The following is a 19,458-nucleotide window of genomic DNA, read 5'->3' on the forward strand; positions in this document are numbered from 1 at the left end:
AATAAGACAGTATTGGGGTAAGGTAAGGGGAAGGGGGCAGCTAGACCCTCTGGAAGTGGAGGGCAGTACACCCTGGCCTGGGAATACACCCAGAGGAATACTAGCTCCTCATATTCTTTCTGTCTTCTGGTCCACAGCTTGGGTTGGTCTGTTGCAGTTGCATGCCCCTGCCTCCCTTCTTCCCGCCCTATTCTGATGTGGAGGGCAGTAGGGTTTATAGATTTTTTTTTTTTGCCTTTGGTACAACTGCCAAGAAACTGAAAAAAATCTGGTGAGGGAGACTCCAGAGGGGCAGGTAGGTTGAGGTGGAGAGATGAAGGCAGGTTTAAATTTAAATTATCCCTTATGCCCAATCTGTCTCCGGTAGCTGAGAGAAGGTCTGGGTTTCCTTCCCACACTTACCCCTGCACTTTGACCATCACCCCCAGGCCCCTGGCCCATGAGGCTTCTGTGATCTCATCCACCAACTAGGGCCAAAGCTGGTCTGGGTATGTGGAGGGGGGAGGGGGAACACAGTAAGGTCAGGACCCCAGAATCCAGCCCCTTCTGGCCTCCTCTCCCTCTAGGCTGAGCAGGAGACTGATGGGGACTTTGTCTAGTACATTCTTTCCCCTCTAGGCTGAAAGAGCTGGGGCTGCTACCCCCCTCCAGAGCTCACTGCAGGAAGTGAGCCCAGAGCTCATTGTCTCTGTCCAAACAAACCCCACTGTCACGGGCTGTGGTTTGGGGTCCTGGTGGGGCAGAGGATGTAAAGTAGGCAGGCACTGGCTGGGCCCCTTGGACTCTTTGAGCCTGTATCTCCCTCCCCCCTACACACACACACACACACACACACACACACACACACACCCCAGGGGAGGCAAACCTTCCCTTTCTCCCATCTGAAAGCTGGATTCCCACAGAGCTATCCTTCCTCCCCCAGGTCAAAGGAATGTAAGTTTAGGGGGTCAGGATGAGCAGTGTGGAGGAAAGGATCCCTAGAACATTCTACCTTCCTTACCTTTTAGGACATTTTCTGTGTGTGTGTGTGTGTGTGTGTGTGTGTGTGAGAGAGAGAGAGAGAGAGAGAGAGAGAGAGAGAGAGAGAGAGAGAGAGAGAGAGAGAGAGAGAGAGATCTGGCCAGAACCCAAGCTGAGGCATTCCTGGTGCCCGGCAGAGCAGTACAGCCTGCAAACTCCCCCGGGGACAGAGTGGAGGGCATTCTACCCCTTTCTGCTAGATACTATCCTCATGTTTAGCATACCTTTGGTTGGTGGGGAGATGAGTCTTGGGACTGAAGAACTGAGATTTCTCCTTCCACACTAAGATGGGGAACAGATGAGATCCCAGTGAGAGATATCAGTCTAAGGTGGAGGAAGTATGCAGAGAAATCATTTGGCGGTAATAGCTAGGGAAGAAGGGTATACCATCTGCTTATCCATATTGGGGTTAGGGTTGTAGAACATGTGGGGTCTTACCAGCCTGAAGTGAGAGGCCAAAAGAAAAGTGACCTCAAGGCTTCTACCTTTCCCCATGGCTATGTATAGGGAAGGAGCTAATTTGGGGGGGTATAAATGCCCCCCCCAGGTTTTGCCAGGGAACTTACATAGGGCATAACTGGGAGTGGGAAATTAAACATACAGTGGAAGAGATAGAAAGAACATTAGAGAACTTCTTGTCTAATACCCCCATTCTGCAGGTGAGGAAATTGAGTCCCAGGAAAGTTAAGTGACTCAGGGAGAGCTCCTGCTTTCCTTGTTTCCTCAGTTTCCCCACTCTCAAGAGAAGTGAAAGAAGTGAAAGCTAAAGTGAAAACTTAAAACTGAGGTTTTAAAAAAAATGATAACTATATTTCAATAGAATTGGTTTCTTTCGTAACCCTATATACTTTATGCTCTTAAAAACATTATTCTGAGGTGTCAATAAAACTCTCAAGGTGATCTGTGACATCCAAAAAGATTAAGAACCCCTACGCTATGGGGATGGAGCTGAGCTCAAGGGGCAAGCATCCAGAGGGCTGGGGCTCGTCGGTAAGGATCCTGGAGGTTATTGAGTCTAGTCCCTTGGAGCAGGAGCACAAAGAGCCAGTAGTGCACTGGGGTGGAAAAAGAGAAAATCAAGTCCGGGAAGGGTACCTCCGGCTCTTTTATCCCTTGCCAGGGCACAGTCTTTCCCAGTCTTGCGTGCCCTTGTGATGCCCTGGTTCTCTCAGAGAATTAAATGGGGAGGGAATTCAGAGGCGCCTTGTGGTCCCACCCCTGCCCCTCCCCCAGATTCAGAACCCCACCCTCTCTCCTAGGCTCTGACCCTTGGAGGCAGTCACTATGGCAACCCCAAAGTTAAGCATTAGGCTGAGGAGGGGGAAGCCAGTTGCTGCCCCTAGACCTTTGTCTCTCTTCCCCTATTCTTTGTCCCCTTCTTTCTCTTTCTCTTGGCCATGTTGCTTTCCTCTCCTCCCAGCCCCCCCTCGCCCTCCTATGCTGTGGATCTCTCTGTCTTTCTTCAGTTTGAGTTTTTCCAGTCTCATTCTATTTGAATTTCTTTTATCTCTTTTGCCATCACTGGCTCCCTTTCTCTGTTTCTTTTTTCTCTTTTCTACCTCCCTCCCTAGGTCTCTCTTTCCAGGTCTCTTTGTTTCTTTGCATGTGTCTCTTTGTCTCTCTATCTAGATTCCTACTTCTGCTTTTCTGTCTCTCTTTGTCTCTCTACCTCCCTTTCATTTTCCCTGGAGCCTACAGAGCCTCAACTTCAGTCCTACCAATTTTCCATTAGTTGGAACCATCTCTTTCCCTCTCCTCCCTTCTCTCTCTCTCTCTCTCTCTCTCTCTCTCTCTCTCTCTCTCTCTCTCTCTCTCTCTCTCTCTCTCTCTCCCCACCCCCCACCCCTCTTTCTCTCTGTCTCTGTCTGTTTTTGTGTCTCTGTCTCTCTCCCTATCTCCCTTGCCCTGGTCCTCTCCCCTCTCCCCTCTCTCCCCTCTCCCCTCTCCTCTCTCCCCTCTCCCCTCTCCCCCTCTCCTCTCTCCCCTCTCTCTCATCCTCCCCTCTTTGATTCCGACATAGAAATACTTCCTATTTAGTGCCCCCGATCCACTTCTCTCTTGGAAATGAGCATTTCTGGGCTAAGTTAGGTCTGTAATAGGTGGCAGAGGGACAGTTTAGGACTGGAGTGGTTTCTGTGATGGCCACTGCCCTGGGGCCATCCCTGAGTAATGAGGGATTACAAATCCCTCCTGGAGGATAGCTGGGTAAAGGGGCGGACTGTCTTCCAGCCTAACTCTCCCCTTTTCCTCAATTTCCCCACTGCTCTCTTCTACACCCATACTTCTCTGGGGCCCTAAGTAGGGAGGATAAGTGGATGGGGTAACAGGGAGGTTGAGGGAAGAAGGAGAAAAGAGAACAGAGTGGGGCAGGTGGTTGCAAATGGAAGACCAGATGGGAAGCAACAGGGTGGAATGGAGCAAGGGAGAAGGGGACAGACAGACACAGATGCCCAAGATGGAATGGGGGAGGGGACAGGGCAGGAGGCTAGTCCTTAGATTCATTCTCTGGAGTGGAGGAAATCCGACCACCTGGACCACAGAGGGGAGAGATGGAGACACATTGATCACCAAAGAATCTTTTTCAACTATTTGCCATGTGATCACACAATCACTTTCTTAAACTCTTTTGTGTGTATAGCTGAGAGCTGGATTCTGTTTGGAGGCAATAAGGAAGGAGGAGAAAATGCCCCTTTGTTTAAGGGGTTCTTAATCTAGTGGAAAAAAAATCTGAGAAATGCACAAGTGATATGAAAACAAGTAGAAATAATTGAGTCCCCCTACTGTTAGTGCCTAATGAGATTATCTTCCATTTACACTGTTTAGATCTTGTATGTACATTGTCTACCCAGTCAGGGACTGAATTCTTGATTTACTTTGTGTCCAAGTGGATGGAACCCTGGGTCTGGAGTTAGGAAGACCCGAGTTCAAATCTAATCTTAGACACTTATCAGCTATATGACCCTGGGCAGATCACTTAACCTATCTGCCTCAGTTTCCTCAGCTGTAAAGTGGGAATGATGATAGCACCTACTTCCCAGGGTTGTTGGGAGGATTGAATGAAATATTTGTTAAGTTCTTAATACAGTGTCTGGCACATAGCAGGCACCATATAAATGTTTATTTTTTTTCTCCTTTCTTTTTTTCACTTCCTTTTTCCCTTGTTTCCCTCTTTTCCTTCCTCCCTTCTTCCTTATTTTTTTCTTCCTCTCTTCTTCCCTTCCTTCCTCCTTTCCTTCCCTTCCTTCCTCCCTCCTTCTGTTTTCCTTTCCTTTCCTTTCCTTCCTTCTTTCTTTCCCCTACCTTTCTTCTTTTCTCCCACCCCTTCCTTTCTTCCTCCCTTCTTTCTTCCTCTCTTATTCCCTTCCTTCCTTCCTTCCTTCCTTCTTCCAGCACACCCAGAATATAATAAGTGCTTAAGAAATATCATTGACTGACTGGCTGATTGTAAAATCTATAGTGGAAAAATTTTGGACTTAAAATCAGGAGAACCAATGTTTCAGATCTGAACTGAGCACTCACTTTAGACAAGGCCCTTAACCTTGAAGAGCCTCAGCTTCCTCATTTTTAAATAGGGGTAATACATTTCTTACTTCATAGGACTGTGGCAAGTGTTTACTAAGCTTGAAGTATTATGTAAATGTGAGTTGTTATTATCATTATGTCATTGGATGTCATGAGGAAAGTGCTTTACAAGCAAAAAAGTGATAAAGAAATATGAGCTCTATTATTAATAATAATTCAATTGGACAAACCTTTATAGGCTTTGACAGTATCAAGTTCACAGAGCTTGAATGTGAATCTTCTGGCTCTCCATAGCTTATGAGCAAGGAACTTATTGCTGTTTAATGGAGGATTGCAGAGCCAGAGGGGGCCAAGCCAGGTTTCCTGGAGGTGGTGAATTAGAGCAGGGTTTGAAACAATGACAAGCTCATAGATTGGTCTAGAGGAGAGGAAGGCAGGGAGGCATGTCAGGTCAGGAAGAGTGGCCTATTTAGAGGCTGGGAGGGCCTAGGATCATAGATTTAGAGCTGAAAAGACCCTTAGAGGTCATTTAGTCCAGACAGATTGAGGTCCAGAGAGTCAGAAGGACCAGCCCATATTCACGTGGGTAATTAGTAGCAAAGGCTTTGGTTCCAGAGAAAGCATTTTATCTTCTGTACCAGAAGTGGGAAGTGGGGGGGGTACAAGGTTTGCTTAACTAGGGCATCAGGTCTTGTTAGGCTAATCACAAGGAGGAAGGGTCCATAGTGGGGCATCTGGTTTATTGCAAGATTATCATAAGGATCTTAAGGGGTCCTCTAGTTCAACTGCTGAATTTTACACAAAAGCCCAAATAAGATATGTATGGGTCAAGGGTGGAATACAAACGACTTTGCATTTATTGTATTATTTAGCCAGGCTTATTCTAGACCTGGATGGTCCCATTTGTTGTTTTCTTCCCTCCCCCTTTCCCCTGCCCCATTTCCTTTTAAAACCAACCCAGGAGCCCCCTCCTCCATGAAAACAGACTCTGCCATCAAGAGGTAAAAACTTTTCCCTTGGACTGCTTTGTATTTTACCTCTCTGATTCATGTATCATGTCAAATTGTACATTACAGTTATTTGTAACTGTGCTTTAAATTCATCTTGTATCCAGCACCTAGAAGATGCTTGATCTCTATGTGTTGAGTTAGGGTCCCACCCAGGACAGAGATTCTCCTCTTCCAGTCTCAGTCACTCATTTCTGTGTGTCACACCCTTCTGAGTATTTTTATGAAGTCCTCCATATTAAAGGACAGAACCGCTCCTTTGCCATGGAGAACAAGTCTGTTGCAGCTTCTATCACTTTAATCCTTCCTAGACCTAAAGGGATTAGCTAGACCAGCATGCTCATTTTAATAATGATAATGATAGTAATAATAATAATAATAACTAACATTAATATGTGAACCAGGCACCTAAATACAGTTTTCTCATTTGATCCTTGCAACAACCTTGAAAGATAGATCGCTAATATTATCCCCATGTTACAGATGAGGAAACTGAGGCAAACAGATAATTTTAGAGGCTGGTCCAAATTATCTCCTGGTCCAGAATCACACAGTTGGTAAATGTCTAATACCAGACTTGAACTCGGGTCTTTCTGATTCCAGGTTGCCAGGTGCTATTTTACAGATGAGGAAGATGAGACTTGTGTAAAGTCAGACAGATATAAGTAACAAATCCAGAATTCAAATCCAAACTTATCTCTATATCTTCTGCTCAACCTCTACATTATAGTTTTCAGCTGATTCATATAGAGAACCTGGCTTCCATTGCTCTTGCCATCTTGGTTGGTCTCCTCTGGATCTGTATAATTGTCTTTGGATCTTTCTAAATTGTGTCCAGAACCTTTTATATGCAGAGTGTGATGGATATCGAGAAACAAAGATTGGGCCTGGCCTTAATGGAACTCACAACTTACAAAAATGCATAATGACTATGGTATAGAATGATAGATGATAAATGCATAATACTAATAACTGACATTTACATTGAGCTTTTGAACTTTGCAAAGCACTTTCCACAAATTATCTCATCTACATCTCATAATAAACCCATGAAATAGGTTCTAGATGGATTATTCACCCCATTTTACAAATGAAGAAACACATTTGAATAGCTTGTGATCCTGACTATAGGAGTCAGAAGTAGGATTTTAATTTAGGCATTCTAGGTTCTAGATTCCTCAATTCTGGCTTTTTATTTTGAGGGGATGGGAGTCAGGGAGGGATGGAATAAAGGCTCATTCCTGACTGGAGGTTCAGGGAGGTCCCCATGGAAGGGATGAACTTTGAATTTGATCTTGAATAAGGGAGGTAGGAAGTGGTGTTCTAGGGATAGGGACTGGACATGCAACTTGAGAGATGGAGGTGGCAGGGTGGGGAGTGGGGTGTATCTGGGTAAGGAAACTCCTATCAATGCAATTCAGACTCCTATCACACACACACACACACACACACACACACACACACACACACACACACTCCTCTCCCTCTCACATGCAATCACACACATCTCTCACATACACCCTGTCTTCTCTCTCTCTGTCTCTGTCTGTCTCTCTGTCTCTGTCTCTGTCTCTCTCTCTCACACACACACCCCTCTCCCCTCTGTCTCTCTCTGTCTCTGTCTCTCTCTCCTCTCTCTCTCTCTATACACTGTTTCTCTATCTCTGTCTCTCTGTCTCTCTGTCTCTCTCTCTCTGACACACACACACCCTCTCCCCTCTCTTTCTCTCCCCCTCTGTCTCTTTTTCCCTTTTTTTCTCACCCATCTCTCTATTTTCAGGTTGCAGCCCTATTTCTTCTATGTATTTAGGAGTGTGTGACTGTGTTTCTGAATACATATGCGCTAGTAGGTATCTTTAAGTTCGGTATGCTACAGGAGCGTGTGCAGTTAAGCATGTATGTATTTATGGTCAGAAGTAGGTGTGCTTATGTAAGAGACTTAAATAGTTCAATGTACAATGTACGTCTTTATCTGTGTCTGTGCCTGTGTCTGTCTGAAGAGCAGTTAGAGAAGCCTTTTGCAAAGACTTTTTGGGGGATGGAGAAGTAGGGGAGACTTGGCAAAGGTCCTATCCTCAAATCCTGTGCCAAGGAAGGACCTGGTCCACAGCACCCATCTGGCCCCTCCCCTCCAGTTCTGAAAGCTCGCATACAGAAGTGTGTGTGTGTGTGTGTGTGTGTGTGTGTGTGTGTGTGTGTGTGTGTGTGTTTGTGTGTGTGTGTAGGGTGGGGTCATTTCCCCACCCAACTAAGGAGGGTTGACTCTGGATTCCCTGGGGTGGGGTTGGAGCTGCCTGGGCCTAGCTGGGCTCCCTGAGGACAGGAGGAAAGGAATGCTTTGTGTTGGGGCAGTTACCATGGGGATGGAGGTCCTGCTTCCAGGCAGCTGTAGGAGCTGGGAGGGGGGTGGAGGGAAGGGGACCTGGGGAGGGGGAAGTTCCAAAGCTAGAGCCCATCATCCATTGTTCTGTCCTACCCTCCTGCTTCCCTAGACTGGGTTGGGGGCAGGGGGTGTGAAGATGATAGTGAGGAGAGACTGGGACCTCTGTTAATCTCCTGGACTCCACTGTCTCTTTCCTGGGGCTTCTGAAGATGCAGAGGAAGGAAGGGATAAATAAGGTCCCTGCCCCCTGGATGGTCCGGTCTTCTGGGAGAGACTCGACATACACACAAAATGAGACAGATTCCAAAAACAGATAGAAAAAGAAGTCTGTCCCACTCCTTCCCATTCCATAGCAAATGAATTCCTGAAAAGTTGGGCATACATAGGAATTTTTACAAATTCAATTAGATCACATTCTAAGAGCACTGGGAAGGTTGGCTTCTTCAAAGGAATCATATGGTAAGACTCCATCCATTTAGCTTTGTCATCAATCAAGAGTTTCCTCAGTGGGGGTTGCTAAAGAGAGAAAGGTCTGTTGGAATAATAGAGACAGCGTGGGAGTGCCACAGATAACTGGAAAGCCAGCCTGATTCTGGGAGTCTTGGGCCAGAGCTCAGCTCTGATGTGAGCTGGCACTGCCACTCTGTCCCACACCTCCTGGCCTCCCCAGAAGGGGCAGGTGCCCGCCTGCACGGGCAGAGGGGGATTTCTCCAGGGGAATTCCTTCCCATGTTGAATTCACAGAGCCAAATAAATAACAACTGACATTTCCTTATACAGGCCCTTGCAAAAGTCTTAGCAGAGAGAGAAAGCTTTCAGTTTAGGGCATCAGAGAAAACTGCAGGAAGATCATGTTGGTATCCCAAGCAAGGCTTTTGGGACAATGCCTTGAAGTTTTTTTTCTTTTAAATTGTGTTTCTTATTGTGAACTTTTGACAGTAAAGAAACACTATTATTTGGTTATCCTCCTTTGGCCTCTATTTCCTCATCAGTAAAATTTAAATAGCGAAGGTTCAGCCCTTAATAAATTTAATATTTAATTTTTTTATTTAATAAATGCTTGCTAGAGCATCTTTGTGATGCAGTGAATAGAGACCTGGAGTCAGGAGGACCTGAGTTCCCATCTTACGTCAGATACTTGATACTTCTTAGCCGTAGGACCTTGGGCAATCCACTTAACCCCACTGCCCAACAAAAACCAAAAAATTAAAATAGTAATAATAAATGCTTGCAGATGGACAGCAACACCCCCCCTAAAAAAAGAACTAATATCCTTCAAAACACTTTGCAAATCTTAAAAGTACTTTTCTCAGGGCGGTGGATAGAGGACCCCCCTAGAGTCAGGAGGACCTGAGTTCAAATCCGACCTCAGACACTTACTAGTCATCTAGCTGTGTGACGCTTAACTCCATTGTCTTGCAAAAAAAAAACCCGAAAAACTATTTTTGTTGTAGAGACCGCAGACTATAAAGTGTGCAAGGGTCACGCGCAGTGGCAGGCCCGGCCTCTTGCAGCCAGCCAAGGAGCCTGTCCTAAGGACCGGGCCTCAGGGAGCGCCTGCTCTGTGAGAGGGGGTGGGAGAGGGCAGCTGGGCACGGGACAGGGGCTCCTTCAGTAAAGGGGGGGCTCTCGGGTGCGGAGGGCAGGGGGCTGGCGCGCCTGTGCAGAAGCGCTCACGAAGCGCGTCTTTATATTTTGGCGAGGTGATTGGGGTTGAGCGGTTGGCCCAGGGTCACACACAGCTAATGGCAAGTGTCTGAGGTTGCATTTGAACTCAGGCCCCGGGGACCTCCCGGGCTTAGCCACTTGGGGGAGGGGAGAAGGGAGGAGCGAGAGCGCGCAGACACGGCGGTATTTGCGGGAATTCCCTCGTCCTGAGGGGCGGCGCCACGAGCACGTGGCGAGGGCTGGGGCGGGGGGGGGGGCAGCCGGGCTCGCCCCAAGCCTCGCGAGGTCCCCGAGTCTCGCGGGGTCCCCAAGTCTCGCGAGCTCCCCAAGCCTCGCGAGCTCTCCGCTTCCCGCCCGCCCCGCCGGCCTCGCGCCGCCGCTCACGACGCCCTCTCTCCCGCCCCGCAGATGGCGCGCACAGCGTGAGCGCCCAGTGTGTGCTGCGGGTCACCATCATCACGGACGAGATGCTCACGCACAGCATCACGCTGCGCCTGCTGGACATGTCGCCCGAGCGCTTCCTGTCGCCGCTGCTGGGCCTCTTCATCCGCGGCGTGGCCGCCACGCTGGCCGCGCCGCCGGACCACGTGGTGGTGTTCAACGTGCAGCGGGACACGGACGCGCCGGGCGCGCACATCCTCAACGTGAGCCTGTCGGTGGGGCGGCCGCCGGGGCCCGCGGGCGGGCCGCCCTTCGTGCCCTCGGAGGACCTGCAGGAGCGCCTCTACCTGAACCGCAGCCTGCTGGCCGCCATCTCGGCGCAGCGCGTGCTGCCCTTCGACGACAACATCTGCCTGCGGGAGCCCTGCGAGAACTACATGCGCTGCGTGTCGGTGCTGCGCTTCGACTCGTCGGCGCCCTTCATCGCCTCGGCCTCCGTGCTCTTCCGGCCCATCCACCCCGTGGGCGGCCTGCGCTGCCGCTGCCCGCCCGGCTTCACCGGGGACTACTGCGAGACGGAGGTGGACCTGTGCTACTCCCGGCCCTGCGGCCCCCACGGGCGCTGCCGCAGCCGCGAGGGCGGCTACACCTGCCTCTGCCGGGAGGGCTTCACCGGTGAGGGCACGGGCATGCCCGCCGGGCGGGGGTGGGTGCCGCTGCTGGGGCGTGGGGGCAGCAAGTGGGAGGGGAGCCGCTGACGGTGCGAGGGAAGGTTCGTGGGTGAGGCGAGGAGGGGTGGCAGAAAGACAAGGGACGGGGGAGCCAAAGAGGAGCCTAGGGCGGCCGGGTGGCGACGAGCCAGGAGGACCTGTGGTCAAGTCCGGCCTCAGACCCTTAATAACGACCTAGCTGCGCCCTTGGGCAAGCCGCTTCACCCCGGTTGCCTTGCAAAAACCTAAAAAAAAGGAAAGAAAGAAAGAGGAGCCGAGGGGCTCCCCCCAGGAGATACAGGCTCCAGGGCGAGGAGCATCTGTCCCCATATCCCCACGAGGAAGGTGAGGCAAGGGCCTTATCCTGCCCACGCAGCCTCCCACAGCTGAAGTGATTTGCCCTTGGTTACACAGTCAGAGACAAGAGTTCAGGTCAGCCTTTATTGAGCGACCCCCAGATAGCTGAGTACGAACACAAAGGCATATCGAAGCGGTCCCTGCTCCGGGGAAGCCGGATGATGTGGACAAAGACAGATAGGGTATAAGGTAAGGAATGGAAGGGGGAAAGGAGATTCTAGGAGTTTTTGAGGACAGAGAAACCACTTTTGGTTTAGGGGATCATGGAGGCTTCACAGGGGAAAGGGCACTTGAGGGAAGTAAACCTTGAAGGGAAAGACAATGAAAGTCAGAGATGTGGAAGAAGAGCTTCTCAGACTAGCTTTCCAGTTTGGCTAGAACAAAGTGTTTGAATCATCAAGAACTTTCAGTGCCAGGCTGAGGAGTCTGAATTTTATGCTAGAAGCATTAGGGAGTCACTGGAGGCTTCTGAGAAAGGGAATAACATGACCATAATGTTCGTGCCCTAGGCTTTCTGAAGATTATTTTGACACCTTGTGAAGGATGATTTGGAGAGCGGAGAGAGTAGAAGCAGGAAGACCAATTATGGCTGTTAAAAAGAGTCCAAGTGAATTAGAGATTTTGAACTAGGGTGCTGACTTTGTGGGAGTAGAAAGAAGGGAACAGATGTGAGAGAGGCTGAGGAGGTAGAACCAACAGGACTTGGCAGATGATCGGATGTGAGAGAGAAGAAGCCAAGATTAGATGTCTGGGAGGCTTGCGCCATAGAGAGAGGGAAGTTTGGAAGGAAAGTCAATGTTGCTATAGAGACCATCCTGAAGGGAGGAAAGGTAGTTCAGAAAAGGGATTATGGATCAGAAGAACCAGAAAAGGTTCGGGAGACTGGAGGTCAGGGTGAGGTAGAAGAGCAGGTTTAGGTGGAGTAAGACAGAGGTGAAAGCATCTGAGATAGAGATCAGAGAGGGCAAGTTGAGTTTAAGATCACAGAGGTGGAACAGTCACCATTGATGGGGAAGTCTTAAGGTGTGACCACTTCTGTAGGGGACTGAGATAGACTGGAGATGTAGGTCATGAGAACTGAGGAGGTGGATGAACCAGGAGACCAGAGTGTTTGAAGGGTTATTGGTCTTAATAAAGGAAGCCCAGTGGGGCAGGGGAGCACAGAAAGATAACAGGAGAGGAAGGAAGGCTTGAAGTAGGCACTGAACTCACTGAGAAAGGAAGGAAAGATGGCACCTTGAGAGTAGAAGATGCTATCAACAAGGTTATGGACACAGGGAATGAGAAAGGAGTGGGATTCAAAGGAGGATCTGGAAGTGGAGGGTGGGGAAGAAAGAGAATTTATTCCACTTCTTTTGGACTTTGGGAGCAAGCTGCCAACACTGGAGAAAGTTGTAAAGGGTAGTTTTCAGAAGAAAACCAGGTTTTTGTGAGTTTCAGAAGCTGGGGAGATGGGAAGCATGTGAAAGGGAGAAGATAGCCTAGAGTGAATGGAGAAGAAGAGAAGGAAGGAAAGAAAAAGAACATTATACTGCTTATTATGTGTTAGACATTGTGCTAAGCATGGAGGATACAGATACAAAAAAATATACACCCTGTCCTCGAAGGACTTGCCCTTTTATAATTTGTTAACGAGAGAAGTTGAGGACTGTGGAACTGGGGAAGGAGAGGACTAAGGCTGGAGGTGGGTGTGGGGAGAGATAACCAAAACTAAATCCTGTGCTCAGTGGAGTGAAAGGTGAGCTGCTGCTGGGCCAGAAGTGGAGGACCAACTGCAGATGGACCCCACTATTATTGCATGGAGTTGGAGGGTGAGAGGGTTGATGCTAGTGGAGGTGGCATTTGAATCCAGTCCTCCTGATTCTGAGTTGAATGCTCTTATCATGTCACCACATGGAGTGGACTTCCCTGAGATAATTCTTCAAATTTTTAATGCATTAGGAATCAAGTTAAAAGGAGAATTCTTAGAAGAGTCTGAAAAGTAGCAGGGCTGTCCCTTTTGCCTGGCAACTAAGAGGGACTCCTGGGTTGATGTGTGTATGATGAGCCTCAGGATTAGGGTGGTAGTTGTTGTTTTTGTATTAGCTGATACCCTAGTATACTGAAGGTCCTAGAATCTGTGACTGTTGAGTTCTTATTAGTGATCTTCAAAAGAACGTAGAGAATAGAAGAGGGCCTGCGGGAGTGGAGGACAGTGGACTAAATAAAAGGACAACAGTGGAAGCTGCACATTTTAAGTGAATCACCTTGTCAATTTCCCTTTTTTTTTTTTTTTTTTTTAGATTTTTGCAAGGCGAATGGGGTTAAGTGGCTTGCCCAAGGCCACACAGCTAGGTGATTATTAAGTGTCTGAGACTGGATTTGAACTCAGGTTCTCCTGATCCCAGGGAGGGTGCTCTATCCACTGTGCCATCTAGCTGCCTCCATCTTGGCAATTTCTGACAAAACTTCTGTAAAACATTATTAAAATGTTGGTTAGCTACCATATAGAAGAAGCAGCAGTGATCACAAAGAACCAACAGGGCTTTATAAAAAAACAGGCCACCCTACATCCATCTTTTTTCCCTTTTGGGAGGATCAGATGGGGAACTAAATTAATAGACTAAAAGAATCTTGTACATACTTTTAACAAAATATTTGCTAAAAATCTCATTATTCTTATGGAAAGGAGAGAGAGATGTGAGTTAGATGAGAATATAGTTAAATGGATTTGAAATTGGTTGAATGACTAGACTGAGAGGAGTCAGTTGGTAAGAGGTCTCCATTAAAAGCCCCAGGATTAGTGCTTGACCTTGTGCTGCTTCACATTTATGTCTCACTTGAATAAAGTCATCAGATCTGCAGATGGCCCAAAGCTGGAGGGATAGCAATGCAGCACAAGATAGATGAAAAAAGATCTTGACAGGCTTGAGCTTGGCAGTTCTCAGGGTATGGCCTGATAACTGTTGGGCATCCCTGAGACCTCTTTAGGGTTCCATGAACTATTTTCATAGGCTCATAATATTATTTACATGATAACCAAAGATGTTTTCATTTCTTATATGGTAAGAATCAATAGCCATAACCCCCACAGAGGTAGCTGGGTTGCTGAGTGGATAGAGCACTGGGCCTGTAGTAAGGAAAACCTGGGTTCAAATCTGGCCTGAGATACTAGCCATATGACTCTGGGCAAGTCATTGAACTTCTGTTTTCCATTGGTGAAGGAAAATGACAAAGCATTCCAATATCTGCCAAGAAAGCTCCATGGACAGCATTGGTATGCTGTGGTCTACAAGGTCATGAAGAGTGAGACATGACTGAATGACTGAGCAACATAATACCCCCCCCCCCATAAAAGCTCTTTGGAGTGTTCAGTAATTTTAGAGTAAAATTTATAGTCTTAAACAATATTCAATTATTTATTTATTTTCACATTACTACAAAAGTTTTATAAAAGTAAACATTATCCCCCCCCCCACAAAGATGAAGAAACTTCAAGAAAAAATGAGAAAGAAAAAAAAATTAACTTCAGTCTGTGTTTAGATACCATCAACTCTGTCTCTGGGGTGGATCACATTCTTTATCATAAGTCCATCAAAAAAGTTGCTTCAATGTAAAATTTATAGTCTTATGCCCCCAAAGTTTGAGAACTTGGACTGAATATAATAGGGAGAAATGTAAAGTCTTACACTTGGGTTCAGAAATTCAAGTACAGGGGCAGCTAGGTTGCGTAGGAGGACCTGAGTTCAAATGTGGCCTCAGATACTTAATAATTACCTACCTGTGTGACCTTGGGCAAGTCACTTAACCCCATTTGCCTTGCAAAAAAACCCCCAACAACAGAAATTCAAGTACAGAAATATAGAGACGGCATGGCTAGATAGCGTATTGTTTTTTAGTAGCTTTTCTGTAACCTCAAAAGCTCCTTATGTTAACAATATGATTTATCTACCAAAAAAGTTAAAGTGGTCATGGGCTTATATTAAAGTTACAGCTTCCAGGACACCTTTGAGCTCTGGATCAATTTTGATCAGTTCCCATCTACATGCTTGTGTTCAGATCACAGACCTCATTGAAGAAGACTATTGATAAACTGGCAGGTCTAAAAGGGGTGGACCTTGGAATCATGGTTTATGAGTATAGTTGAAAGATTTGAAGATATTTCGCTTAGGAAGTAAGGTGGTATCTGTCCTCAGAGAGTAGGAAGAGCTGTCATTTGGAAGAAGAATTAGACTTATTTGCTTGGTCCTCTAAGATAGAACCAGGAGTAATGAAGGGAAGTTGCAAAGAAAAAGGCAGGTTTGATGTTCAGTAAATCTTCCTAACAATTGAAAATGCTCCCATGTGGAATGAGCCCTCTTGGGTGGCAAGTGTAATGTTGGCTGTGTGATTGTTCAGCTCTTTTTAAACATGGGATCCTAGTTCTGCACTGGGAGGGACCTTCGAGGTCATGGAGTACAGCCTCCTCTGGGTCCTCAAAAGGGAAGTGACTTTCCCAGGGTCACATGTCTGTTGAGGCTGAATCCAAAGTCTTCCTGCCTTCCAGTCCAGGCTCTGTCCATCTCATGATTGCCTTTCATCTCAGCAGTATGGAATTCATCCATTTGGGAGTGATTTACTTAGTTGTAGGACAACTGATTATTGGGAAATTCTTCTATATATTTAAGTCTGCAACTCAGTTCAACAATTGCCTGCTGTGAGCGCACAGCTCTGTGTCAAGGATACAGAGATTTATCTGGAGCTTTATAAATGCTTGTTGATGTTTTAAATGGCACAGCCCTGGGAGTGTAATAGCGCTGTACCCAGGGAAGGGTGTGGCAGGGCCAGGATGAGAGCCAGGTGAATGCTTGAGGAAGAAAGAGGGGACTTGTGGATGAGGTTGGAGGCAAGATGAGAGGAAATCATGGAGGAGCTGGCACTCGATGAGCTTAGAAGAAAAAGATTTCAGCAGTTAAGGTAAAGGGAAAGTGCATCCTGGGCCATGATCAAGGAATATATCAGGAGAAGGAGGAAAATACTAACCTTGAAAACTTGACTGTAGCCTGACTGATGAGGGAGTTAAATGTCAGACTGAGGTTTTTATTTTATCTGGAGCATTAGGGAACCAGAGAAGGTTTTTAAGTAGGGAAATGACACGGTCAGACTTTTATCTTAGGAAGATTATTTTTGAAATATATATGAATAATAATAGCTAACCATTATATAATATTTTATATAACATTACTTTCATACTTTATATTTGATCATTATCCCCATGTTATAAATGGGGAATTGAGTCTGAGAGAAATTAAGTGACTCACCCAGAGTGATTTAACTGACTCTCAGTCAAGGCCTTCCTTATTCACTACCCCACCCAACTGCCTAGAAACTAATGCTTTGTAATATATATATATATATATATATATATATCTCTTGGTAGTAGTCCTTCTCTCAGGAGCAATGTAGGACAATCACTACAAGCCTAGTTCTACTTAAGAAACCTTCAGATATTTTAAGGCTTCAGAGGAGCTAGTATTTTAGTTGGGGCCTGAAGATAGAGATTGGGAATGGGGAATTTGTATCCTCCAAGCCTCCTACCCCCCAACACTGTCCTTCTTTTCACTATCCCTCTCCCACAAATATTCTTCCTAGGCAAATATTTGCTGTTCATCGTTCTTCCCTAGACCTGAGGCCTAATTTAATCTAATTTTTAACCAAAGCATCCTCATGCTCTGTCCCAAGAAGTCATTCCACATTCTTAGGAAGACCTAATAGCCTCATTTTGAAGAACTCACCATCAATAAAGGCAGCCCATTTTACTTTTTGATTTCTCTACTAGAAAACTTTTCCTTAAGTTTGCTTCCTAGTTCTGGTGCTGGTTCTGTCACATAGGACCCAAACAGAAATAGCCTAATTCCACTTCCGTATATCAACCTTTTAAATATTTGAAGACAATTATTATCTCTATCCTCTTTTCTTTAGGAGCAAGCATTCTTAAGTCCTTTAGATTTATGAAAAGGCATTTATTAAATATTCTCTTCATATGTCCTAGGCTTGAGACTTCTCATCATCCTTGCCACTCTTCTTCAGGCATACTCTGACTTATCAGCATCTCTATAATAATCTAATGCTCAAAACAGGAACATGGGTGTAGTCTAAGACAGGCTACAGTGGTATTAACCTACCCCATCCATACTTCAGATATTAAACCTCTCTTAATGAAACCTAAGATTGCTATAACATCATCTTGCTGAGAGACATCATGACATGATAGCTAGGGAGCTAACTTTGGAGTAATGAAGATGTGGATTCAAGTCCTGTCTTGGACACATACTGATAGTATGACCCTAGACAACTCATTTAAACTCTTACTCTTAATGCCCCAGCCTATTCTCATGAAATTATAAGTGCAAGATGGTTGAAAATTTACATTGATAATGGTGCAGTGTGTAGAGCACTGGCCATGGAGTCAGGACAGGAGTTCAAATCCAACCTCTGATACTTCTTACTAGCTGTGTGATACTGAGGCAAGTCACTTAATACTGATTGCCTCACATCCAGGGCCATCTCCAGTCATTCTGATTCCTGTTTGGCCACTGAACCCAGATGGAGGAAGTGAAGCTGGTGACTTAGCACAGCATTCTCCTCACTCAAATCCAGTTCTTGTGTTTGTTATGACATGACCTCCCTGATGTCGTGTTCTTCTTTGAAAATTAAGGACAAACATAATTACTCCACAAAAGATATTACAGGTCTTGACAACCCCCCCAAAAAAATTCTCTTGCTGCCCCTTACTGAATTTGTAGTCTACTCTAAATCTTTTTGACATGCATTGTAAACATCCACATCTTCACTCTCTACTGATGCAATTGATTGTTTAAGCTAAGAACAAGACTTTACATTTATCCCTATTAATTTCTTCTCATTAGCTTTAGCTCTCCGATCTTAGCTCATAGAGATATTTTTAGATCCTGATAATGTAATCTAATGCATTATGAATTCCTTCTAGCTTTGTGTCACCAGCATATTTGACAAGTATTACATAAATGTGAGCTATGACATCAACTGGATCTGGGCCAAGGACTAAGTCCTGTGGTGTTCCATCGGAAACCTTCCTGTGGTGTTCCATTGGAAACCTTCTTCTGGGTTGACATCAGTCTATTAGTAATCAACAGGTATTCTCTGGGTTGGTTAAATAGGGCAATTTTTAATCCATCTTGTTATCTTGTCCTCCAGTCCTGTTGCTTCATCTTATCCACAATAGCATTGAGAGAGATTATTGTTAGATATATTGCTGAAATCCAGATAATATTATGTAAATTTTCCTGTCATTCAGTTTTCCCCAATCATCCCCTTCTCTCCTCAGACTACCACCAGATGGGGCAGACCCTCATCACCTCATTCCTAGACAATTGTAGTAGTTGCTGGTGGGAATCCCTCCTCCAGGGCATGTGCAGATCCAAAGTGCAGATCTGACCCTGTCTCCTCCTTGTCACTTCAAGGTGACCTCCCTAACCTGCCCTCCCTCCTCTTTGCAGTCTTCTTATAGTTTATACATGCTCAATACATGCTCCTCAGTCTCAGCCCAGTCTCCTGGCTGGTCCTCAAGAAAGACACCCCATCTCTGACTCCAGCATGTTCAATGATGAACTCTGCCGTGCCTGGGCCTTCTCTTTGTCTCTGCCTCCCGGCTTCCCTGGCATCCTTCAGCCCTTCTGCAGAAAGCTTTCCCCAATCTCCCTTAATTCTAGGACCTTCATTTTCTTGATTATTGCCTACTGATCCTGTATTTCATTGTATTAGACTGGAAGCTCCTGGAGAGCAGGGATCCTCATGCCTTTTGTCTCCCCCCATGCTTAACACAGTTCCTGGCCCATAGTAGACACATAATAGAGCTCCTAGACCAGCTGACCAACTATGGCCCCCAGCAATCTCTAATCTCTATCAGAAAAGAAAATTGTATTTGTCATACCTGTTTTTTCTAATGAACCTAGTGTCTCATAGTGATCACCTCTTCTCTTTTTGAATCTCCCCACTCTGGAATTCTTCTCCATCAAGAGCCAACATTCTACCTTCTTTTCTATCCCATTTCTTAGCTTCTTCCATGAAGCCTCCCTCTCTATTCTCACAGATCAGTTTAATTTATTAGACTCCAATTGTGTGCCAGGCACTATGGATATACAAAGACCCCCCAAAATTGAAACAGCCCCTCATCTTCAAGTAATTTACATCTTAATTGAGGAAAATAAATGAGAAATCTGTAGAAAATACATTTAGAAGGGGAAGATGGGCAGATTGAGATGTCCCAGAAACAAGCCTCAGTTTGTCTTAGATGTAGAGCATGTGACAGATTGATTAGATGTGACTGGGAGGAGAGATGGAACCAGATTGTGAAGGACCTTAAGTTCCTAGTAGAGAACTTTGTATTTTGTCCTAGGGTTAGTGGGGCTCA

The 19,458-nt window shown here is 46.0% G+C and overlaps 1 protein-coding gene across 4 annotated transcripts in view; it reads left to right on the forward strand.

Annotated features, from left to right (window-relative positions):
- The window catches only part of CELSR2 (cadherin EGF LAG seven-pass G-type receptor 2), a 49,476-nt gene that overhangs the window by 3,547 nt on the left and 26,471 nt on the right, over positions 1-19,458 (forward strand). For all 4 annotated transcript variants that reach the window (XM_074188336.1, XM_074188333.1, XM_074188335.1 and 1 more), the window contains exon 2: positions 10,009-10,656. In XM_074188336.1, the coding sequence (XP_074044437.1) occupies positions 10,009-10,656 (648 nt within the window). The remainder of the gene's footprint in view (positions 1-10,008; positions 10,657-19,458) is intronic.

This window comes from Macrotis lagotis, chromosome 5, assembly GCF_037893015.1.
Source record: "Macrotis lagotis isolate mMagLag1 chromosome 5, bilby.v1.9.chrom.fasta, whole genome shotgun sequence".
Taxonomy (NCBI): Eukaryota; Metazoa; Chordata; class Mammalia; order Peramelemorphia; family Peramelidae; genus Macrotis; species Macrotis lagotis.